This window comes from Stylophora pistillata, chromosome 9 (assembly GCF_964205215.1).
Source record: "Stylophora pistillata chromosome 9, jaStyPist1.2, whole genome shotgun sequence".
Taxonomy (NCBI): domain Eukaryota; kingdom Metazoa; phylum Cnidaria; class Anthozoa; order Scleractinia; family Pocilloporidae; genus Stylophora; species Stylophora pistillata.
In genome coordinates, this window is record NC_142527.1 from 31,253,836 (window position 1) to 31,278,751 (window position 24,916).

A 24,916-nucleotide genomic window follows, 5' to 3' on the forward strand; every position below is an offset into this window, starting at 1 on the left:
TGACAAATATCAAGCAATGATTTTAATGAATACAAACTACACCTTCGGTTTTACAGTGAATGACACCAATATTCCGGTAAAAGATAACACTGACCTCTTAGGAGCGAACATTGACAAGAATCTGCAGTTCAACAGCCATGTTAAAAACATTTGTACAAAGGTCAACAATCAAATTAACGTAATTTCCCGTTTTCGAAAAATAGTACCGACGGATGTGAAATGTAAACTTTACAAGGCCTTTATTGTTCCATATGTTAGGTATTGCTGAGCAGTTTGGCACTTTTGCGGGGCTCGAAATGGAAATCAATTAGAGCATCTGAACAAAAAGGCGCTCAAGATTGTTCTGGATGATAAGTCTCTGCACTACCAGGAGCTACTGAGCAAAATTAATTCTAGTGATCTGTATAGTATTAGGTGCCAAAATGAAAATATGTGAAGGTGTAGTCTGATCGTCCGGGTGAGTGTAGTCCTGAGAAGGACTGTTGTCGGTGGCAGTGACTGACGTTTCGACAACCTGTGCGGAAGTCATCATCAGAGTCAAGTGAATGATTGTTGTCAGTAGAATGTTCTTATTCCAGTTCGTGTGAAATGATCGGTTGGTTTTGCCGTGATGTTATTGGCTGTAAGACTCAAGTGACGTAAGTCGGTCGTGATTGGTCTGTTTCGGTCTGTCGGTAAAGCTAGGTTGTTCTTTTTCGGTCGTTTGTGATGTTTATGTCGTGAATGAGTCGTTTGTATGGGGAGGGTAGTTGTTGACATCTGTTTAGGGGAGTCTGTTCTAAGTTAGTAAACCAGCTTTCCAGAGTCAGTCGTTGAAAATAGTCAGTGCTGTAGGTTAGGCATTGCGCAGAGTCCCAGTCAATGTTGTGGTTGGTAAGTCGATGGTGTTCAGCAATGTGATTGCTGACATCACCTTTCCTCGTCGCCCGTCTGTGTTCAGTCAGTCTTGTTGTGAGGTTTCTGCCAGTCTCACCGATGTAGGAGGCTCGGCAGTCGGAACAATTGATCTTATAAATCGTTCCCTGTCTGTTCCTCGGTTCGTCTTTGTCTTTAACGTTGGTTAGTAACTGACGTAGTGTGGTGATGGGTTTGTGGGCGACGCGGATATTGAAGGGTAGTAAGATGCGCGAGATGTTTTCAGACATGCCTTTTATGTACTCTGGAAAGCTGGTTTACTAACTTAGAACAGACTCCCCTAAACAGATGTCAACAACTACCCTCCCCATACAAACGACTCATTCACGACATAAACATCACAAACGACCGAAAAAGAACAACCTAGCTTTACCGACAGACCGAAACAGACCAATCACGACCGACTTACGTCACTTGAGTCTTACAGCCAATAACATCACGGCAAAACCAACCGATCATTTCACACGAACTGGAATAAGAACATTCTACTGACAACAATCATTCACTTGACTCTGATGATGACTTCCGCACAGGTTGTCGAAACGTCAGTCACTGCCACCGACAACAGTCCTTCTCAGGACTACACTCACCCGGACGATCAGACTACACCTTCACATGTTACCCCCGGGTTCAAACCATTTACTGCATGATGAAAATAGTTTTTAAGACAATTCAGTTCGAAACGATGCCGAAGTACATACGAGGTATTTTTCAAATGAGGAGTATTGATTACAACCTACGAGGATCAAGGAAACTTGTTATCCCATATGTCAATACATATATCTTATTAACCAAGCGCGAGGGCCGTACTGAGAGAATATCGGCCCGATGCCTTGGCAGTACGGACCGAGCGCAGCGAGGTCCGTACAAAAAAGTACGGTCCCGAGCAAGCTTGGTTAATAAGAGATTTATTATACGACTGAAGTTCAAAGGAACACAAGTGCGGTATCATTCGGGACCATTCGGGACAGTGCCCGGTCCAATACTTAGAGAATATTGGACCGGCAATAGAGCATTTTGATTGGTTGATTTTAGTTATTGGCCCTCAGACTACCCGAGTCGTGTAATAAAGTAAGTTACATCTCTTCTGCACACCAAATTCTGTTTTCCCTTGCGCAACATTTAAACATTCCTTTTTAACTCATTAGCCGGTAAAAATTTTCGAAAAAAGATCATCCGGAGAAAGACAAAAAAGTTGTGAAGAGCGCTCTGGCTCAATATATTGGTTTACGGCAATGCATCGATTGCGATTGGCTCCGATGAAATGATCGGAAAGGAATTTTTTCTTGTCTACTTTTCAAGAAGGTTATTAGAGATATCTACTGTAAGCGTACCTTAGAAATCCAAGCGAAAATGGGCGCGAATTGGTCGCCCGGATCTAGAAACCGTAATTAGGTTGATACCTTCATCCTCTCGGTCAGAAAGTCGTTTTCTGGGTCCGTGTCGCATTCGTCTGTATATGTTCGCACCTCAGCAACTGCCACTTCGATCATAATACAGTCGTCAACAAATGTGACGTCTGTCACATTCCCACCTTCCAAAGTAGCTTGAACGGTACCTTTGTCGCTGTTGATCCCTACTGGCTGATCTCCAGAGTCAAAATCGTTTCCTAATCCCAAGTTCACATTGGTGGAATCTTGTTGCATCGTGTAGACGGCCGGTGGTAAAGCCCCTGCCTTATCCTTGGTAGTTTCCTCCCGAACTGTCCTTTGCCTCAACCAACCTAGTAGGAGACTTATGTCCTATTGTTTTTGCTCCAGTACTGACTGTAGAAATCCTTAAATAAATAAATTAATTAATAAATAAATAAACGATAATTTCTCAAAAATTCTTTCATGGCACTTTCAGTCTCGGAGTTGATCTCTTCTTAAGGTAGAGGTAGCATAAAGTTAATATCTGTAAACTCCGTGCTGGTCTGAGGGACAAGATAGTAGGATTTTTTATGAGTAAAATACTTGGCTGCCCATTTTTTCACTGTCTTCAACGACTCCTTGGTAATTACATATATTTCAAAGTCTTGGGAATACTGCAATGTGAGGTCTCGTGCTTAAAATAGAAACTGTATGTAGATTCTCCACAACTGTTGTGAGTAATGTTCACAATTCATTGACTCGGAAATAATCGTTAATTGAAGCTGTATGCTGTTGTGCAGGCGGCGCATTCCCTCGACAAGTCCAAGTGAGACTTAAGTTTTATTAGGCACAGTTCCTTCGGGTTCGTTGGTTGCTGTGGTTTCCATCATACTGTGCCCTTGTTTCACCTCAGAAGCAATATTTTCTTGCGATGGTGTTTAGACAAACTGCTAGTCGCATCGCCGCGACGCTTTGAGATTAAACTTTTTCATAAGGTCACTTTACCTGTGTCATTTATACTCTACATAGAACATAATCTACATGAGCTCAAGAGTGACGAAATTCTGAGCGCTTATACATCGGTATCTAATGGGCGTTCTATACTACAGAGTAGGCTTTCAACTGATATATTTATATCAATACCAAATACCAAACCATTCCAACAAATATTAGAACATAGCTAGCAGAGTCGCGCAATCAAATTCATTATACGTAAGCGTGCTCAAAATCCCGATAGTGCACGCTGATAGCGTCAGCAAATCCGACTTCGCCAGAAATTTTTTTTTCGCGCGAGCGGCCATTGCTAGTGCGGGGAAAAATAATTCATTTCGCGACAATAATGGATACAAACAGAAACTCGGCCAGCTAGTCCGAAAACGAAGACAATGTTTCGACCTTTTCCCATGGGCTAGAGTTCTTAAATGAGGCCGAAAAAGAGAAAAACAAAGGAAAAGGAGACTCGGCATCAGCGCCGTCACGATTCGCTTCAACTGATATTGTTGTCCGTTTTTCGCGTCGCATTTGATGCACAATTCCACCGGCTATGTTCTAAAACAATTGGTTCATGCTTTCAGCTGTGCACTATCGAGTTATGGAGCACGTGGGAAGTTTGGAGAGCACTCAAGAAGCTAGAGTTGCCCTCGGCTATCGCCTCGGGCAACTCTTACGCTTCTTTCGTGCTCTCCAAACTTCCCGCGTGCTCCATAACTCGATAGTGCACGCTAAATCATGAACCAATTGTTAACCGTTTACTTCGTTTCCTGTTCCAGCCATCTTGGTCGGAAGCTCCAGATTCCATTGCTCGTCCGTAGTTAAGGCAAAATTGTCGCTCCTGATTTCTTTATCATGTGGCTCCTGATTTCGGAGCCATGTGATAAAGTTTCATATCAAAATCTCTGAGGTCGTATTTACTGGACAACTCCTTTAGACCGAGGAAGGAAGTAAGGGGCTTTTTCAGCGCCAATACAGTGTTTACATTAATAATCGCTATTAACGCTCAAATGCCGTTTCCGAATCAATTCGATAAAACTTTACAACAGTAAGTTGACGATCGAATTGGGTATCGAGGATCATATAACCGAAATGTGACATATGACCTTGATGTGGATGGTCCATGCGGTAATTATTAGCGAACTATGACACTCTGTCGTACTCTTACTGATATATAATAAAAAAACGTGCTTTCATGGGACAAAATAAATCAACTGTCCTTATTTTACATCCAGTTTTCGGGATATTTAGGGCGATACGATCTTTTTAAAGCTGTCAGTAAGAGCCCATCACAAATTTTGAGTTGTCAATACGTTCGATTTTCAGCGATTTGTCAGTTAAAATCCGGGCCATTTGTCAGTTAACCCCATCCAGACCCTATGATAACTCCTAAGGTGACACTAAATTCATTGTCATGATTTTCTGTTAAGATGAAACGAGAGTTCCTGTTTCTTATCTTTCTGAAAATGAATGGAAGAAACTAGCAAAGAAGTTGTAACCCCTACACTGTGTTCCTTTATCGGTTTTACTGTCCGGTTGCACGGTAGAAGACTGAAAGTTTTTTTGCAGTCCGCCGGTAAGTATGCAACTGTACCGCACAGGGCGATAATAACATTATTTTGAGTAATGAAAATCCTCTCCGGGTCTTCAATCCTCAAAACTTACATTTTGACCTTTTTCGTCTACGTTCCACACTCCATTTCCACTGACAACCTGTTTGATAAAGCAAACTTTCATAGAGAATTCAAGATAAACCAGGAGAAGTGGCGTTTGTATCCGCTATGCTATGAACGAATTGTAAGATTCATTCATTCAAGAGCTATGATGAGGTAGAATATTTCAGTCCGTATGCGATTTAACGTGATCCCAGCGGAATATTTTATTTTATCTAGTTTTAGCCTCTATTCTTATAGACCTGTGGACCAGTTTTATGGTCCTCGATCAAATTTTTCTTCTAATTGTGATACTTTTGGGATCGCGGGCCACTAGTTCATCAGTTGAATTACGGTTGAGTGTTACCCTCTTTTAATAAAGTTATTATTATTATTATATTATTATAATTTTATTAATATTATCAATATTCTAAATAATCAAGATATTAATAATCACATATAATAATAATTTTATTATTATATTATTATAATTTTATTAATATTATCAATATTATAAATAATCAAGATATTAATAATCACATATAATAATAATTTTATTATTATATTATTATAATTTTATTAATATTATCAATATTATTAATAATCAAGAGGAATGAATACACAGTCTTTTTCATCAAATTCATTTCTTTCAAGATGGTAAAGGTGGGGGGGAGGGAGGGGGATGACGTCAGTAAAACACTTCAAAGATAATCAGGCTTGAGAATCATGGTTTAATACAATGTTACAAAGCTAGTTACAAGTAGGCTTAAAGATGATGCCGGTTCAGTCTATTGTTCGCTTTAAACTACAAGCGGACTTCGATGGGCATCAATGCTTGGAATTGTCTTCATCGTCACCTCAGCAATCATTCAAACGATGAACAAGTGCGAGGATGCACAAGTATAACTTTCACAAGCACGACAAGGACGGCACCTGCTTCCATCCTTGCACGGTTTTGTTATTGGGTCACAAGGGTTATTCAATTTACAATCGTCCAAGTAGTCTAGTTCAAGGCAATCTTCTTCCCCTGAATATTAAGGAGAAAATACAGTTAAGTTTTTGGAGGAATTTTCTTTTACAAATGAACTGATGGACATTGAGGGACACTTTGGAAGATTACACTCCGATGTGTTTATATCTTTCGAATCACTGCATTACAAAGCAAGCTCTGAAACTCTCTTCTAAGCGCATTAAATTCGCTGATAGCTTTTATTTTTCTTAATTAGATAGAAGAAATATTAGAGATCAAAAAAGCAAAATAGAAGAAAAAACACTAAATCGCACCCACGGCAGTCGACGATCTTTTAAGTCTGGCTCCAAAAACCTGCGGAAAAAAAGCTAGTTTTAGCCGGAACATTTCAAATCCATCGAATACCCTGGTAATGAAAACCAGCCCACAAAATTAAATCTTCCCAATATTCAATGATATCTCAACTGAAATTAAAAGACAAAAGAAACTGAAAAGTAAGAAAAGAAGCGTATCTGGTCTTTCAATTTTGACTCACTTGTGATGCCTGAAAGCAAACGAAGGATAACAAGACGGCAGCTACGTAGATCTTCATGATTTGGAACTTTCAGACTGTGCGACGAAAAAAGTAAAAGAACACTACATTAAGGAATGCAAAGAAATGATGAGTGAAAAATTCTCAGATGCGTGAAAAGAGTTTCACGGTTCGTCATTTTTTTAGTTCATTCCAAACTTGACCCGGCCATATCAACAAAAGTTGCTTCTAATGAAGTTACAGATAAGTCTTTTCTCAACAAACCGCGATTAAAAGATAAAACAGTACTTTTAAAGTATATACAGATTCAGCTTTCCAGTAAACTAACAGCAATTGAGTAAAGAAGCAAACACTTTTACGTTTAAAATAGTAGGAGAAACAAACCTCCTGTAAACGAGAAAAGGGTGTTCGAAATCTCGACCGTCAAACATGTTTGAATGAATCGATTCTAATTAATCAACGGAACTTATCCAGTTAAAAGTTTCATTTTACACATATGCCTACGGTAAATGGTAATCCAAACTTACTTCAGTGATAGGGGTCTGCACAGGTGGTTGGCAGTCGAGATCGTCTTAGGATAGAGCAAAGGCGAGCACTGTTCATTTACCTGCAGAATGTAGTATAAGTTACAAAGTGACAATGACTCAGCAGTATATTATATATACCTTAAGCTGTGATTAATTTAATGACGCTAGCAATATGGATGAAGTTCAGCTAATATAAAGTTTGTTTTGAAATATAAACAAAAATACTAAGCCAAGATTTAGGAGCCGGTAGTCTAACGAAGGGCATGAACTAAAAGTGCAACTTATTCTTGACATCTTCGTGTATAGTTGGCGAACATGTGCCGCGCCAAACCTAAGCTTTTTCTTTCAGATAATATATACCTCAGATATTGAACAAGCATGAAGCCAAAGGTGTGGATATTGGTGAAAGTTCCCTGTTGTATTTGATCACATAACATTCACGGAGCAAATATTTCATTTTTTAATTGAAGTAATTGCTACAAACAAACAATCTGAACAGAAAGAGAGAGTTCTCATTCTATTATAGTGAGTCATCTTAAAGTTCTCGTTTTTAATCATGGGACATTTCTGGTCTTTTTTAAAGGATCGTGAGTATTTCAACTATTGAATTCTTTGACAGGATACTTGACGTTACTGATCAAGCATGACGTTTAGCATCCGTGAACATTAACCAAACTTTATTAATTTTTTTGTTTTAGTGCTGCATAAAGCAAAGACCAATATTTTACAAGCTATCCTGACTTTGCAGATTTGGTAAATATTGAGCAATTTTCTGGATTGTCTTTATTGTCGCAATATGACGCTTATAGTCATTGAATAAGTGGTCAAGATTATAGTGCTGACAGATTAGACGGTAATAAATTAGTCGTAAAAGACGGCTGAAAATTTTTAACTTAACCTCGGCGTAGAAACGGGCAAATTTTTAACCGTTGGTCGTCAAAAAAAGTTAGCTGTCAAAATTTTTCCATTTTACGATCTGTCATTGTGTATCATTTTGGGTTAACTGTAGCCGTAAAATGGCCAAAATTTTAATAGTCAGCAAGAAAAGCAATTACCTCATTGACACCCTGAGTTTACGGCAAGGACTGTGAAGGTGGGTAACCTAGTCACTATACACACAATTAATTTGTTTGTTTATTTGTGAGCATGATTTTCCATGACGATGAAACCAATCCATAATGAGTCATGGTACAGTGACGTTTTAACGTGCTGTTTATGATTCGGCGAAAATCACTGCTTTAGAATTTTGTGCGAGATCATGTTAGGCTTGACGTAAAAGACTGGTTACAGTCGTAGCCCAATATTGCAATATTGCAGGCGTGAGTTACTGCCAAAGTTATGGGAAACAGAAAAAAGAATAAAAACCTTGTGCCATCGTGTGCTAATCAGACAAGTGTTAATACAAGTTCATTTACGTAAGGCTTGCTTTTATTGGCCGACAGCATTGGCATATCATCCAGCGGCATCGACAAGATTCGGAAGTTATTCTTTACTGCTAGCTTTCCTTAGGTATTCATCGACGGATAAATAGAGCCGGTAAGGTCTTAGCACAAGAAACAGTCACATCTCAATGAGCGGTATGCTATCACACAGGAATCCGAATCAAAACATAATCAGCGGCAGGTAAGGGAACAAATTGTTAAAGTTAAACTGAAAAATTAAATATAATGGTTATTTTCTCTTACAATTATCAGTTAGAGATATATTTTGCGTCCTGTAGTGTTAGGGTAATGAAAAAAGTTCACAATCTTAATGAAAAACAGGTTCCCCATTGGGTGATGGCTTTAACGGCTCACGGTTAAAATTTTGGCCATTTTACGGCTAACTGTTAAAATCATCCCTGTGCTATTACCAGATATTCTCTTACGATAAACTTTTTTTTTTACGACTATCAGTTAAAAGTTGTCTAACTGTTAAATTTTTTGGCTGTTTTACGGCTAACCATTGAGACGTGGAAAATAACTCAAAATAATCGTGCATCACCGGTAATAGTTCCGGGGGGCCACTAACAACTGAGCTACGAGCCAAGAGGTTCGGGCATGTCACATCGACACGTCTTAATTTTCAGATTTATTTTCTTCAATTGCATGCTAATTACCTGCGAGGATCATTTCGTTACTAGAATAGGAGCTCTTTAGAAAAAGAGCTCGTTGAAATTCTCGTATAAGCTTAGCATTTGCAATTTGAGTTGATGTACTGGTAAATGCGGGAAAAAGCTTTGTGACATCCTGCCATCCTAGAACGGAACATACACAAGAGACATGCTGAATTTAGCTTATCGATCAGAAAGCACGAGGGAGGAGCGCATGGATGGATCTCAGACAAACCATCCTTATCGGAACAAACAAATTGTGCTCGTTACTGAGCGTCCGAATTAATGTAATCTGCATCAAGAACTGAGCCCACTTTACACTCAGCCCTAATCTCTTATTCAGTTACTGCAGATCTGTTTTATGACAGATATTTTTTTTTAGTAGTGATGTCAGCTGAAACTTTGGAACATCAAATCACATGAACTAATTATCAGCGTAAGATGCTAGATTTTATGTTACATATAATGAGGTTTACAATTGAAAAAAAGCACCCGCAAAACTCGTACGAAACTGACACGTGTTCACAACCAACCAATGAGAAAAGCCAACGACTAAGACATGTAAGAAAATTCATCGTACGTTCAATCGAAGACACGATCGATAGTACGTTACGGTGGAGACAGGTTGGAGAGAGGTTGGGCGATGAAATGGGTGGGTCCGAGAAAAAAGGTGTGAGGTAATCGACTGGGACCAACTTCCAACAAGCATTGGTTTTTTTCTGAAAATGGCGGCAAGTTGGGCAATTTGGAATGAACTGAAGAATAGTTTAGCCAGGATCTAACGGATGATCATTTCATTTCTACTAGTGTCAATATGTCGCCGTTGAAGTTTGTTATTGATAGGATGGCAGATAGAGGGGTGAATGGGTTAAATGACTTAAAAAAAAAATCACTCGTTCGCTTTTATGATGCATCGAACCTCGTGAAAGAAAAAACGTTCGGGCGCACTTTCCATGGAATAATCCCTTTTCATTGTTTCTTCCTTTTTCTATGCTCGACAAACTTCCTCAGTTCATCCATTTCTCGGTACAGGCCAGGAATGCGCCAATTCTGAAAAGCCGAGAATTTCAATCAAGTTTTTGACTTGAAGTTGGACACAAGACTTTTCATCAATATTTTCGAGGCAGCATTTTGCACAGAACTTTTGTTGCACTTTTGGCTGCTTTATTCCAACCCAAAACGCATTGCAAAGATTGAACCAAATGGAGGAAATGGAGGGGAGAGGATCTTCTAACTCTTATCATAACCGTTTTCTTGGCTAGCTGAGTACTGTAGTCACATATAGAAGGCCTAAATCATGACGGAAGAATGAACCCACAAAATCTTCTTTCTTGAAGCTATCACTTTCAAGGGGCGTGAGGAGACTGGGGTTTACAAAATACTACGACAGCAATCAGGCTTAGGGCAGTTCTGGTTTCAGTTAACTGATCAGGAGTTTGCTCCCAAGAACAATTGGACCTCTATTGACCTTTAGATCTATGCCACGCTGCTTTTTTCACCTTAAAATTAGGTTTCAAATACGAAAATACATAGGCTGCTCAAAATTGGCTGTCAAAACAGCTCTGCTTTAATTCAATTCAATTTGCTTAAATAACACGCGGAATTTTATGGACATCTCTGCCTTGGAACTCTCTTCACCGTTTCTTAGATTACGATTTTAATGGAATACAGGTGTAACTCTCACAACCGGGACACGGATAGCATTCCATTTTTCCGCATGGGGATGGAATTTCATCGCAAGGATTCTCCAAATCACACATTTCTGGTAAATCTGATACAGGGCATTCTTCCGCAGCTGAAAATTAAGAGTACAGGGTTTTGTTTCTAAGCTTTTTCCTTGACAAAAAGAGTGACCGACACCACATTTTTGGAAACACTTGAAAGATCATACCCAGAAGTCCTAATATACTTTCAAATGACATAATTGCATAATTGATTTGGCTTGCACCTCGTAATGCCGGCCATGATTTTAGTCCCACTGACATTTAACTAAAAGTGGATAGAATTAAGTACTGTTAAAAAACCAACTTAACAGAATAACAGGAAAAAAATTGAGATCGTACCTACGGCACCAGAAGATCTCTTAATTTTGGCTCCAAAAACCTGCTGTAAAACGTAATGTTAGCAATGTTACAAATCGATCAAATAGCATGACGTTGAAAGTCACCACAAAAAAAAATTAGAGATACACGATGTTCGATGACCTCATTAATAAAAATAAGAAAAGAAGCAAATCTAGTTAATAATTTTTGACTCACTTGTGAAGCTTGCAGGCAAACCAGGAATAACAAGAGGACACCCAAATATCTCTTCATGGTTTCGAACCTTCAAAAAATCGCCGTATTAGGAGATACCAAGAATTATTGATAAATAGTTTGCTTAGGCGGAGAAAAGGAAAAGGGTTTACCCGTGACAACCTGATTACCACGGATTCTGATTTGGCCGTTTTGCGGCTAACGGCCAATTTCTTTCTAATATGGTTAGAAATACAATGTAATCAATTATTTTGAATACTTAATATCTATTTTTTGGTGTTTTAAACACTTTTTCTCGCTTGCTTTGATCATTAAGAGTCAAACAACCAAGGTTTATATAGAGCAAGAAAGGACATGTAACAGTTTAAGATTTTGACACTTTCAATGACGCATCGTAGAAAGGAAATTGTTTGACGGTTAACCCTTTTTTAAGACCAACGGGTTAAATTTGATCCTTTTCGCGGTCAGTGGTTAACACCATTGAGACCCTCTTAAAAGTGAATTCTGCTCAACCGTTTGAGTTACAAAGTTAAAATTTAACTGGAGCAGTATAGTTTTCCATCTCATATGCGGCAGTGTTATTCCACAGCAGAACGCGATCGCTAGATAAGAAAAATGCTTTTTACTTATTAGTTACTTATTTACTTATTATTCGATGAACACAACTTCTGAGGAAGCTAACAAATATAGATAACAAATTGAGTGAAATAAGCCCAGCAAGAACTTCAAAGCTCAAACAATTAGAAAATTAGAAAAGCAAACAAAGAAACAAACATTACGAGATCTAAGACATAATGGGTATTCTTCGAAAAGTCGACCGTTATTGATTTCCGACTGAAAATTCTCATGAATCTACGGAGCCCAGTACAGTTATACGTTTCATTCCATGCAGTGAAAGAAAAAAAGGTGATGAAATTAAACTAAACGCAACTCACTTGGTTAACTTAAGTCTACACCGATGGTTATCAGCTGATATCTTCTCAGGATAGAGCCAAGGCGAGAATGATCATATGGGACTGACTAGAAGTAATTTAAGTGACAAAGACATCATGACTCAGCGACGAATTAAATATAAATGATGCTGCGATTGTTCTGAAGACGTCAGCAATGAGGATGAAAATTTGCGATATAATATCCATTGTTTGTAAACGGAAATATTAGTAGAAGAGCTACGCCGAGAGTTTGTGTAAGCTGGGGTATTTATGTCGCAGCAAACCTTATCTTTCCTATTTCATACCTTCTATATTGACCAATGGTAAGGCCAAGGGTATAAACTTTGGTGAAAATTATGTAACGTTCTACCTAAATAGAAAATAAAGACACAGCTTTTGATTTAACGTCTGTTATTGAAGTAATTGCTATAAACAAACACTCTGAGCAAAGAGAGAGTGTCCTCGTTATTTTTTTTTACAGTGTGGGTCACTGAATTCTTTCGTCGTAAATGTTTCTAAATAAAAATAAAACCTTTTTTATGGGAGATATATTGACCAAGCGTGATGTCAAGATTCCGTGAATATTAACCAAACTTTTTTTTGTTTCGTTCCAGTTGTTCTTAAAAGGAACCAGACCAATATAAGCCATCCTGACGCAAAAAGGAACCAGAAGAATATCCTGATTGGCAAGATCGGTCCAAAAGAAATGTCTCAAGGGAAATTACGATCTAAGAACTAAAGAATTTCGCTTTGTTGCAAAGTAACGGAAAATCGACTTCAGTTAAATCGTCTTGGCTGTCTGTCTTTTGACTTTTTTTCCAAGATATACAATGGGTGTAATTTTCGCCTCCACGAAATAAAAACTAATTGATTGTCTTTAATTGTTCTCTGCGGGAGATAGCTATATTTATTGCGTCAAAAACAAACAATACACTAATCAAAGGTATGTAAAAATAACAGCGGAAGAAAGTTTACCTTTCTTAACAATAGATATTTTACCAAAAGAGGTATCTGACAGCAGTGTTTGAATATACAGCGAGCCAGACTGCCATAGGAACAAGATAATTTGGGTCATTTGGTTTTTTATCAACCGAGTTGATAATGTAAATTGACCACCGTAATAGTTTCAAACATGGCTAACATTTCGAGTCTAAGTCCTTCTTCAACTGTCAAATTCTATCAACTCAGTTGATAACACCAAATATATTCTGTAATACCCCCACCGACGCAGCACCATAGTTTCTTTCGAAATTTACCACCTTTATTCACTTGCAATAGAAATAATTCATGAAGCGAGGATAAATAATGGTTATGGGATACTACACTGATGCATTCGCTTACCTCGGCACGCCAGCTACTGGTATTTTGATGGCTAAATGTTCACCGTTCAAAGGTCGCGCGAATACGACAGGTGGCTTTCACCATCGTTTGTGTATTTTTGCGGCCAATTTACGCGGTCACCATTATACGTAGTTTTTTCGTTTTTTAGAAAAGGGAAAGAAGTGCTCCTGCCAAAAAAATATTTAGAAAAAAAAGTAATGATAAAATAAATGAACAAATAACAACGAAACAAAAGGAAAGAAAAGATTCTCTTTAAAATTTTTATAGCCGTTGATCGTTTGGAGCAAAATCATTTCTCGGACTAAAATTCTACTTTATTGCGTAAATATTATGTTGTGTTATCTCTGAGGTACTAAAATGTCTGAGCTCTTTTAGAAACTTAACTAGGAAAAATTAAAATGAAGAAATGTAACAGACATAAATCAGGATATAATTGCTTCTCTAGGATAACACGAAATCAGGGAAATTAGAGAGAGGTTCCTTTTCCTTTACTTAACTGAAAGCAATTAATGTGGGTCAAAGGGATCGGACAAACACTGCTTTTTTGTAGTTTGTTTCTTTAAGTCGTTATAGCATGATATGTCTCACTGTGGTACAAAGGACATGGACTAATTGTTCTTGATCCATCGTCTTCCATCGATTGGCCACCTATATTGGCTTTGATATCTATTGTAATACGTCCTCTTTGATATTGAAATCACCATAATTAACAGCGGATCACGGATTTAAATAAACCCAAGGACCGACCAAACTGTGTACTGAAAAAAAAAAAAAAAAAAGCTGTAATCTCTTCAACGATGAACACGATGAAGTTACTGTTTAAACAAAACACCGATTGTTTCATTTTCCTTACTAAGCTTTATCATGAAATGCATCGTAATTGCTTTGACTCCTTTTAAAATCAGTGATGCATTCCGGGCTGTTCCCCTGATGTCATTTAGCCATTAATAATGATAATAGGACTAAGTGGAGTCCAATTCAGTCGATAATCATGCGACTGAGACGTCGAACGCCACGCAAGAGTCTGATTTGTTTATCGTCACGAGCATGATTATGGAAAGAATTGGACGACACTAAGTCCTGTTACCAATCAGTTAAAACTATGAAAAAATTTGAGAAAGAAACTATACATCGGTTACACGTTTTCATAGAAAAACAACAGTTAACTCGGCGAGATGCGCACAGCGCGCACATGACGCATACTGTCCCACTTACACGGCATGACATGTCAACTGTCCTATTACACTGTCCAATTACAAGTGTGACGCCGACACGGTCGTATTGGTGCTCAAGCCAGGCTGGTGATAACCAGTCACGTTATAGTTTGATTAAGATAAAATAGAATCAAATTAACGTATCCCGGCCACCTATGAAATAACATGCTATTCCATTAGTTCAAAACCAACGGCAAGAAAAACTACCATGCTCAGTATTGTAAATCACTTATGAAGATATAGCACTATTTGTAAAGCCAAATACATGTCAAAAATGAACGATTTGCTCTTTCCCTGTGAGGGGAGAAAGTTGAAATGTGTCAGATTATTTTGTTAATCCGCTTTAGCTTTTTATGATTAGAAAAATCCAATATAGATGTTGTTTTGTCGAATTTTCCGTGTTTTCCGGTTCTTCAATTAGGAGATTATATTTGCTAAATCTGACTCAACATTGAAAAAACTTAGGTGTGACTTCCTTTGCGTCTCACTGACAGTTGCTTGAGCAGTGTTTATTTCATGTCATGGTTTATTGGTTCGGCCGCTTACCCTTTGCTTTGTTGCTTGCGTAGTCGGGATTTTCGCTCTAGAACTTACCTCGAGCTTCTCAACTTTTTGTCCTAAATAAGGAGGGCTTTTACTCTTCCTTTAACAGATATCGCTGAAAAGCAGTAACCATTGCACGAGGCCGTCGGGTCTGTCTTTCCAAGGAACTGTTGCGTAACACTAATCGAGATTTTTAGTGCAGGGCCTCTAGTTCCTATTCAGTGTTCAATACTTTCGTCTTAGCAGTTTTAGGAAGCTGAAGGATTCCATCCTTTTCAACCATTTGTTTGTGCTTAGTTGGGTGTCTTCGCTCTCTCCATTCTCCTTCAAATTCTAAATTAAACGTTGTTAGTTTTCGCTGACCTGCTCGCCATTTTGCTTTTATTGTTGTTCTTTTGCTGCTTTCTAATCACGATCAATCCTTTTGATTTCAAATTTTCACCCTCAATTTCACCTTTTTGTATTGTTAGGGATTAACTGAGTCAGACGAATTTTCAGCCAATGGTCATACTGAAACTTTTTTGCATGAATATCGCCAAAGAGGGAAACTAGTCTGTATAACTATTTAATCTTTAACTCACTGGTGGGATCTGAAAGCAAAACAGGGAAACAAAGAGCAAGGCAAAGTAAATCTTCATATTGTGCGGCTTCCAAAAAAAAAAGGACCCTCTCAGGAGATATGAATAAAAATAAATGAATACCAAGCTTAGTTGTCGCTCCCGTATAAGCTAGCCAAATAATATAAGATACTGTTGTCAATTACCAGGGTATCAAAAAACACAAAAGACTGAGTTTAACAACGATATTTTCAACGAATAATCTAAGGTTACTACATCAATCTTATTTGTCTTTTCAATATTGCAAACATGTGCACTTAGCCTACAATGTCCATACAAACAGTTACCGACCAAATTATCGACAGTACTATGATGTGATAAAGAAAACTATTTGATTCTGTAAGCTAGAAATAGCAGCTTTAACCTGCGCTATAATAAAGTCTATATTCTGCGATTTTAGCCTGTGCCGGAAAGAATAAAAGTAGGTCTCAAATCGATTACGGACGCACTCGAAACTGTAAAGTTTGGAAAGAGGTTTGCTTGTGCCAACGAACAACGCAAAGAGTATTCTGGAAAATTTGAGTAGGGGTATGCGCATTACTGGATGAAAGATAACCGCTTCCCGCTCCCCCCTCCCCCCTCTCCCTAACGTTTCCATACGCCCTGACGCCTCTGTTCGGAGATGCCCTGAGGGCTCAGCTGTAATCGCATGACTGGAGAAACGTCGAGTGTCTATGAATTTCGTAGGCTATTTAAATTTGATACATGGTTGCGGGGTTGATAATGAGACTAGTATATGACTTCGACTTCTCGATCCCTGTCCTCATTCAGCGTATTGTTAAGGGTGAGAGAATGTAAACCGTTTCGAGATTGCCTCAGTCATTAAGGTAAGTGCTTAAATAAACAAGTACTAGAAACTGCATTGTGAAATGATAGTGAAATAGGGAGATTACGAACTTTAGATTTCTGCTAGGAATCAACTATCACGTATAGAAATCTAAAGTTTTCATCATAAATGTACAAGTCGTCCACAACTTAACATATTTACAACCGCACAATGTTAGCTTGTTTACTTCAGTCGCCATTCGTCACGCATGGATATGGAGTAGAGCAGTCGATCAGACTGCGGCATTTTTCACAGAGCACTAACAGATTTATTCTATTCAAAACCAGTTTTTTTATTTGGTTGCGATTCTGTTACCTGTTATCATTGCCTAGCCAGCCTGCCACGTATGCTTGGGTATTAATTGATAACCGCCAAATTAATCAGATACTTCATCCCCTCAGTGATTTGCATATTATCTGATTCTGCAAACTACAAATAGCGGTATTAATCTGCGCTATAATAATTTTATTTTCTGCGATTTTTCAATTCAGAGGCCTACTTCCCATCTGCTAATATTTCTGATACCTCAATGATTCCTCCACCTGATACAAATGCTTCACTATCAAGTACTGTGCAGTGTATTTCCTCAGGCTGTTATATAATTAACATACTATTTTAACATACATGTAGAAAATTGAATTATTCACGCAGGTAAACCTGAGCCTGAGTGTAAAAGGAGTATTTTTCACATCTGTTTCACCAATCCATCAGCCCTACAAATATCAACCTAGAAGTTATTTCAAAAAGCAGTGTTGAAAATGTACACACACATATGCACATAATTGAAAGAAATTAATTTCTTGTGTCCAACAGATCATCACCCGACCGAAGAATTATGCAGAAACGTGATTGAATAAAAACTGGAGGTACGTGTTGTTGTTTGAGCGTCAACGGCCGATAATTCTCTGAAAACATGCTACAACTAATAACAGGCTTTAGCGAGAAAAATGTTATATTTTTAATGGCAGAACACGCCTTAAAAAAAATACGCAGATACTAAGTGCTCCACTTTTTATATAAACAAGCTTGAACATCTGGCTAAACATAAGTGGTTGTTTGGGGAAGTTTCAATTATTTCTGGCTCTTTCATTTCTGGCGAGGGACACCGTGAAAGAACGCGTCAAGGGAAGGGGGAGACGAAAATGTATGTATATTTTTTTCTAGTATCCGAGAAAAATATGGAAGGGATAACCATTCCAATTAAGAACAGTTTTCAACTTGAGATACAATGAATATACCAATTTCATATATTTTGAACTGCGGTATTAGATACGTATGATGCACGATCCTCGCAGTAGATAGCGCTATTTATGCAATAGCGAAAATCAGACCTGAAAAAAATCAGGTCTGTACGGGACTCGAACCACTGACCTCTGCGATACTAGTGCAGCGCTCTACCAATTGAGCTAACAAGCCAACTGGGAGCAGGCCGTTAAGTTGATTCGTAATAAACCCGTGAAAGTGATAAATGAGATACAATGAATATACGAAGTTCATATATTTTGAACTGCGGTATTAGATACGTATGATGCACGATCCTCGCAGTAGATAGCGCTATTTATGCAATAGCGAAAATCAGACCTGAAAAAAATCAGGCCTGTACGGGACTCGAACCACTGATCTCTGCGATACTAGTGCAGCGCTCTACCAATTGAGCTAACAAGCCCGTACAGGCTTGATTTTTTTTCAGGTCTGATTTTCGCTATTGCCTAAATAGCGCTATCTACTGCGAGGATCGTGCATCATACGCATCCTTTCATCGTCGAACGATTCAGATCTCATCCAAGCCATTTGAAGGGTACTTCTAGATAAATATTTCCAAAGTCATTCGTGCCAAACGAAACTAGTCAGGTTACTAAAAGGCAGTAAACCTGGCTTTTTTTACATTGTGTTACTGCGAAATCCTTTTATTAGAAAATTTTGAAATAAGACGGTATTTTTTCTATCATTAATCTTTCACAAAGAGTCGTGGTTAATAAGATTTATTCCGAAAGCGTCCGTATAAAAGCGAGATTCCCAAACATGGCCAGTCCACCTGCAATGAAACCTTACTAATAAGGTCCTTTACCATTAGTCGCGCTAATTAAGACGCTTATGTAAGTGTACTGAGTGGCACTTTGAAAATATGAAAGACTGCGTAACCAAGCAACACAACAACGTATCGCTCATATCCATAGCCGTTTACGTTCTCAATGATTCGAAAAACTGTTTTGTTGTTTTTACTCAGGAAAAAGAAAACAACAACAATATTTGTTATTTCAAAGCTTGACTGATGTCTCCCTTATCAATTATTCACACAGGTCCTAACCTACACGTCGCTAAAATACCAAATGCTATCAAATTTCCATTTATTTTCATTTCAATTTTTTTATCTGTAGAGAGAATAAGACAATCGAAAGAACAAATAGATGAGAGAAGCTTTTGTTATGTATTTTCTTTGCTTTGGAGAGGAAATTCTAATCAATATTCTGGCGCCTTTTGTATTCCTGCTTGTTGATGGACATAATTGCATTTTGTTTGTTCGGTGCAATATTAGTTGGGATACTAAATTACCCCACACAATGTAGTTCCGTCAATGGCTGACAGTTGTTCAACTCGATAAAATCACCAGGAGATGAAATGACATACAAGATAATTTTTTTGCTTCCACCAGAAGCTATTTGTTCTTTCATGGTTTCCCAAATATATATATTTTTATCACCGTCAAAATTTAAATTTTGAAGTCAAAGTTACGTCAAAAACACCTCAATAAGAGCTTTATTTATTGCCCGACCGCGTTCGAAGAGTGCTTACTTTAAACTGTTATTCAGACCCTTTTACCGTTTTGTCATCCGCAATTTTGTATTGTTATGTAGATCAGTCTCAGGCTCTCGTTCCCGTTCTTGGTTTTAGTGACATCCGTGCGCAAACTTAGGCGCCTGAAATGTTTATAAAAATAAGAGTAACCTTCCAACGGTTTCCACACAGAGTTACTGCCAATTCCACATGCATGTGAAAAGTATTTGAAAAGCGTGGCATGGGTCGAACGCGGTTGAGACTCGGTCGAGTTTCCTTTTCATCCTGGTCACAAATTTCCGCATCCCCAGTCTCTCAGAATGTGGTCTCACTCTTAAAAGGGAAACTACATTTGTTGTATGAACAGCTGCCAACAGATAGGAGAACTTTGTTTACGATTTTACTGGAATTCGAGAAGAAGGTAAGAATCGTTTTAGGCAAGGTTTCCGCATAACCCCGAATTCATTATGCATTCAGAACCTGGGTAGAACAAAACAACGGCAGAACAATAGATTGTCGTTTGGACTACGACTTGTTTAAGAATAGTATGGATTTCAATAAGGAAATCTGTCCTCATGTTGTAACATTGTTCAGCTAAACTACAGAATACAGGGCAACTTTTATCTATTCACTAAACGGGCCACTAAATATACAGAGCTAAAACTTAGCGCGCATGTAGAGTATTCCTAGAGTGCGTATATTCGTTAATCCTCGTCCTTTTATCCTCTGCCGAGGCAAAACGAGCCGAATGAGCCTCAAGATATATGCTTTTTTAAAAGTGGCTCTGTATTGTATAGTTGCCGCCTCCCTTCGATTTACTTAAGCAGCATTGGTGGATGCTTTGGTTTCAGCTTTGAACCATTGTGTGCTTGAGCCAGTGTGTGTGTCATCAAACTAACATCTTTACCTATCGAACCAACGAATACAACAATCAAATCAACTTGTTCTCTTGTCAACTGATCGGCGAAGGAAGAGTCCACTCAGCTCATTTGCTTTTGCCAAAATATTAAGCTGAGCTTACCTAACAAACGATATTCATCATTAAGCGTAATCACTAATCGAGTCAGAGTGGTCGTGATTGTTTGCGTCTGTCAAAGCTATAGTGCATAGTCTGCCGTTCAATTCACATAAGACGTGTCTCTTTTACCGATCATTAGGTTCTGTCTTTCATGCGTGATATTACGACTTCCATTGATTGACCAGATGGTCGCCTAAGATGACGTTGGTGATAAGGTTGCAAATCGATACCGATGTTGTTTTTTTTTTAGCTTTCTGCTAATATATTTAAAGCTGTTTACAAGTTGCGAAAGGCCTTAAATCGTTGCGATATCCCAAGAAGCGCATTAAAACTGGTAGTATATATAAAGATCAGTTAGGAATCACAGCCTGGAACACATGTACGAAGACATTTAAAAAAACTTTGCTTGACCCATTTTGGCAAGATCCCCTGTGCATTAGACTGATTTATTTCATTAATTCAACGTTGCTATTTTTATCCTATATCATTCGTGAAAACATCTGAATCGAATTGATTCAGTTACAGACGTTATTTGAGGCTTTGAAATAAAAGCTAGCGCTGAGAATTCACGACGTTTCGACCTCTCTGAGGTCATTTTCAAGTGAGTAAGTTTTCCAAATCAGCATAAATATGTTGAAGCCAGTTTAAGACGATAAAATGTGGCGAACACTAAAATATGTGAAGAAGTGTCGTGACTTCTTAGCGCTAGCTTTTATTTCAAAGTCGATTTCTTAGAAACTACTTATTAAGTTATCTGAGGCATGTCTACAATTAAGCTTAAAACACCGGAACCTCTTTCGTGAGCACCTCCAGGTGTCTTGAAACTTCTGAGTTTTGTTTTGTAACGCGGTGATTTCCAGAACGAGAAGCATTCCTTTCATCCTGTCATATGATTTTAGTGTGGGCTCGGACAAATCTTCCTCGGTTTCAATGTTATCTTTTCCGATTCAGAGTATATCTTCTAATAATTTCAGTCTAATGAGTGAATTGGGTTCCGGCAGAAGGATCTTATTACCGAAAATAATGCATGAAATGTGTTTGATTGCATTTCGCAATCGGTAATACATGTTGACTGACAAAAACGAGGAGATATACCGTTCCTCTCGTACGTAAAGTTCAAATGTGAGTGGAACAGAGCCACTCCTCAAGCTTTTTGCGGGCTAATCATCAATTTAAGAACTTGACTGTGGCGGTAATTTCTACAGCGAATTTTCTTATCGCTTTTAGTTGTGTAAATATGTTATGTTACTGAACAGATTGACAAAAGTTTGAATTACAATCTAATCCTTTCCCAAGGCTGGGCGAGGCGGAAACGGATTTGAATGTAGGGTTTCTAGTATTATCTTCTCGTGATTATAAAAAGTCAGTCACGGTAATGCAAGCTTGTGGCACAGATTCCCCGGCGCTTTATGATTCGTTTCACCAATGTATCTGGCAAAGATCAAGATAAGGCTATGGGCAAATTTACACACTTGACTTGTGTTTAAATCGGGGTCAACAACAGTGAATCCGTCGATGAAAACGCGCAACTCCAACCATCAGTTGTCATAAATTACTCCTCAGGCTGTCATGACTGCGAGCGACGGACTCTATAACGAACGCAGCCCCCAATTGTGATCACAATAACTGTTACTTACCTATCAAAAATTTTTCATACAGAAGAAAGTTTTTTAGGCATTAGCTATAGCCTGATAAATTATTTCGGGAGATGCTTTGTAAAAAAATATTTGTTCGTATGTTCATTCGAATGTTCAAACGAATGAAAGATGGGCGCATGTAAGTACATATCGTGTCCCACAAATAAGAGGTTGTATGTGTACCTTAAGAAAAATTGTCCTCTGTATCCATTCAAAACCCTTCGAAATCATATTAAAACTTGGCTAAATTAAAGAGTAAGAAATTATTACCCAAAATACACGCTTCTTTTATCAGAAAGGTCGCGGGTAAGATATCATTATGGACTCTCTGAGATACGAAATGAACGTTTCTCTTAGAGGCTGTGTCCATTATTCTCGCAAAAAAGTACTTAAACGGTAATCTTAGAGCAATCCCGCGTTATTAAAGCTGCAGGGCGCACGTTTCTCCTTCCACAGGAAAATTTGAAACGAGAGAGGGAGAAGTTAACTGGAGTCTGGCACTAACATTATAAGTGCTCGGTACCTTACAGAACTCTTAACGGCTCGCGTCACCAGTAATCATCAGTGACTGGGAATGGGTTTTCATCGCAACCCGGCAACTATCTATCTCAGTAACCTCTGAACATTTTCTATTGGCTCGTTTTGTTAGCGAATTGAACGTATCTGTGGCGCACTGACGCCGTTAAGATGAATCAGTTTAAATAATGCCATGTTGCATGAGGTCAACTACATTGACGCGGTACTTATCTTACTTGATCCGACCAGAGTCAAGACAACATTTGTTCAAAATCGCAACCCTTTCACCTTTCTATTGATCATCCTATCCCCTTTGTCATTTTTTGAAGTTTAAGTAAAACTTAGTTTTCCAAGTCTTCTTTTTTATGACTAAGATTTTCTTCATTCCATTAAAGCTTAACAACACACGAAGCAAAAAGCATGACATCGGCTCTTAAAGAGATCGAAGGGATCATTCTCACCGTCCTTTACGCCATCACGATGCTCGTAACATTTGCAGGGAATGGTTTCCTCATCTACATCGTGTGGAAGAAACCTGAGGTAAGATCACTGACAAGCTTTATGTTCGTCAACATGGCCATTGCTGATTTGCTGGTGGGATTGATTGTGATGCCCTGGTCGATTGCCCAAGTACATACTGACGGCTTATGGATGATACCAGGAGTATTTGGAGAAGTCATGTGCAAAGGTGTGGTATACATTGCCTATGCCACTTTAACAGCGTCCATCCTCTGCCTGACAGTCATAGCATTGGACAGGTACTATACCATTGTTCATCCCCTCCGCCGCAATCTTTGGTTCAGAAGGCCTAAACTGACTGTACCATTTATTTGGATCTTTTCACTGGCTTCAATGTCCATTTTTCCGGCTATTCAAACCGTGGAAGACCACAATTCCCAATGCATGCTATCTGTTTATGTTTTGGGTGATCCATATAAGGCTATCCGTGGCCTATTCCTCTACCTTGTGGTAATCAACTATCTGATCCCTTTGATTGTGATGTCTTTATTGTATACTATTATTGCAAGGAGGTTATGGTTCCATGGTGCACATCGAAATGAGCATTCGACTGAAAATCGAGAGCAACAAGAAACCCTAAAGAGAAGAATAGTTTGGATGCTGATCATTGTTACCTCCACTTTTGCCCTTTGCTGGCTTCCAGCCAATGTGGTTCACATGATATTTGTCATGCAAGCATGGAATATTGAGGTAACTCTTCAGCCGATTGTCATGTTTGTGTGCTTTTGGTTTGGTCACGCCAACAGCGCCATCAATCCCTGGCTGTACATTTTTCTGAGCACCAAGATGAATACCGCATTTAAAAGAATGGTGTGTAGAGAAACCCGCCAGTCGCCTCCGAGTAACAGCGTCATAACATCAAATGCTAACTTACCACCTGAACAAGAAGCTGTCAAGGAAGAATCAAGACTTTGATCTTTTCCATCATCTGTAACATTAACTAATTATTTGATGACTATATGAAGAAGAAATCCTCGCATCAGCGTCAGTATCTAAGCAACTGTGTGTACCTACTCCTCTTAGTTAGGGGAGGAGTAGGCGCGCAATGACTTAGATAATGAAATTGATCCAAACTTTAGTAACACTGATCAGACCAACAAGATAGATATTAAGTAAATACATATTTTTCATGATGAGTTTTAAGATGGGAGAGGAGGATTTCGAAGACATCAGGAGCTAGTGCGACATTCCCATTTTTAGTGATTTCCTATTTTCGTTCCTAATTACATTTTTGTGCTTCTGCATGCACATTTTTCTTATTTTTTTTCTCGCATTCTTCCACTCACGTTGATTTATATTCTGTTAGATTTTTTCGTATAGTTTTGCTTTGTTTAATTTCATTTTGTTTAAGCTTTTCGATTAAATTCAGCATTGAGTATCAGAGTCCTTGAGATCAATGTCAATTATTTTACTGCATTTAAAAGAATGGTGTGTAGAGAAACCCACCAGTGGCCTCCGAGTAACAGCGTCATAACATCAAATCCTTTTTGTTTCCTGAACAAGAAACTGTCAAGGAAGAATCAAGACTATAATCTTTTCCATGATTTATAACATTTATTGCTAATTTGAGGACTACCAGAAGAAGAAATCTTGGTATCAGTGTCAGTATCTAAGCAACTGTGTCTACCTACCCCTCCCTTCCCCTGACCAAACAGTTTGCATGACGAATTTTAAGATAGGAGAGGAGCATTTT

The 24,916-nt window shown here is 38.4% G+C and overlaps 1 protein-coding gene and 3 long non-coding RNA genes across 8 annotated transcripts; 2 read left to right on the plus strand and 2 right to left on the minus strand.

The window, feature by feature from the left end:
- Nucleotides 1-5,620: 5,620 nt before the first annotated feature.
- LOC148724289 (uncharacterized) lies at nucleotides 5,621-7,077 on the minus strand. Of its 2 annotated transcripts, none has more exons than XR_015991362.1 (4): nucleotides 6,939-7,077; nucleotides 6,424-6,488; nucleotides 6,194-6,233; nucleotides 5,621-5,936 (listed from the first exon to the last, which is right to left on the minus strand). It is a non-coding gene; the product is annotated as an uncharacterized LOC148724289 (long non-coding RNA). The 2 variants fall into 2 exon arrangements; XR_015991361.1 differs by having other exon boundaries at nucleotides 6,415-6,488; nucleotides 6,939-7,075.
- Nucleotides 7,078-8,130: 1,053 nt separating this feature from the next.
- Nucleotides 8,131-14,273, plus strand: LOC148724290 (uncharacterized). Its single transcript, XR_015991861.1, has 2 exons — nucleotides 8,131-8,561; nucleotides 12,832-14,273. It is a non-coding gene; the product is annotated as an uncharacterized LOC148724290 (long non-coding RNA).
- LOC111346903 (uncharacterized) lies at nucleotides 10,566-12,374 on the minus strand. Of its 2 annotated transcripts, none has more exons than XR_015991860.1 (4): nucleotides 12,221-12,374; nucleotides 11,289-11,355; nucleotides 11,094-11,133; nucleotides 10,566-10,825 (listed from the first exon to the last, which is right to left on the minus strand). It is a non-coding gene; the product is annotated as an uncharacterized LOC111346903 (long non-coding RNA). The 2 variants fall into 2 exon arrangements; XR_002696452.2 differs by having other exon boundaries at nucleotides 11,094-11,136; nucleotides 12,221-12,370.
- Nucleotides 14,274-16,578: 2,305 nt separating the features above from the next.
- Nucleotides 16,579-24,606, plus strand: LOC111346904 (tachykinin-like peptides receptor 86C). Of its 3 annotated transcripts, XM_022954161.2 has the most exons (3): nucleotides 16,579-16,759; nucleotides 17,572-17,624; nucleotides 23,100-24,606. In XM_022954161.2, the coding sequence occupies exon 3, from the start codon at nucleotides 23,125-23,127 to the stop codon at nucleotides 24,136-24,138; it is 1,014 nt and encodes a 337-aa protein (XP_022809896.2). In that variant the 5' UTR covers nucleotides 16,579-16,759; nucleotides 17,572-17,624; nucleotides 23,100-23,124; the 3' UTR covers nucleotides 24,139-24,606. The 3 variants fall into 3 exon arrangements, with proteins under 3 accessions (XP_022809896.2, XP_088589054.1, XP_022809895.2); XM_088732928.1 differs by lacking the exons at nucleotides 16,579-16,759; nucleotides 17,572-17,624 and adding an exon at nucleotides 17,780-17,902; XM_022954160.2 differs by lacking the exons at nucleotides 16,579-16,759; nucleotides 17,572-17,624 and adding an exon at nucleotides 19,729-19,954.
- Nucleotides 24,607-24,916: the final 310 nt, after the last annotated feature.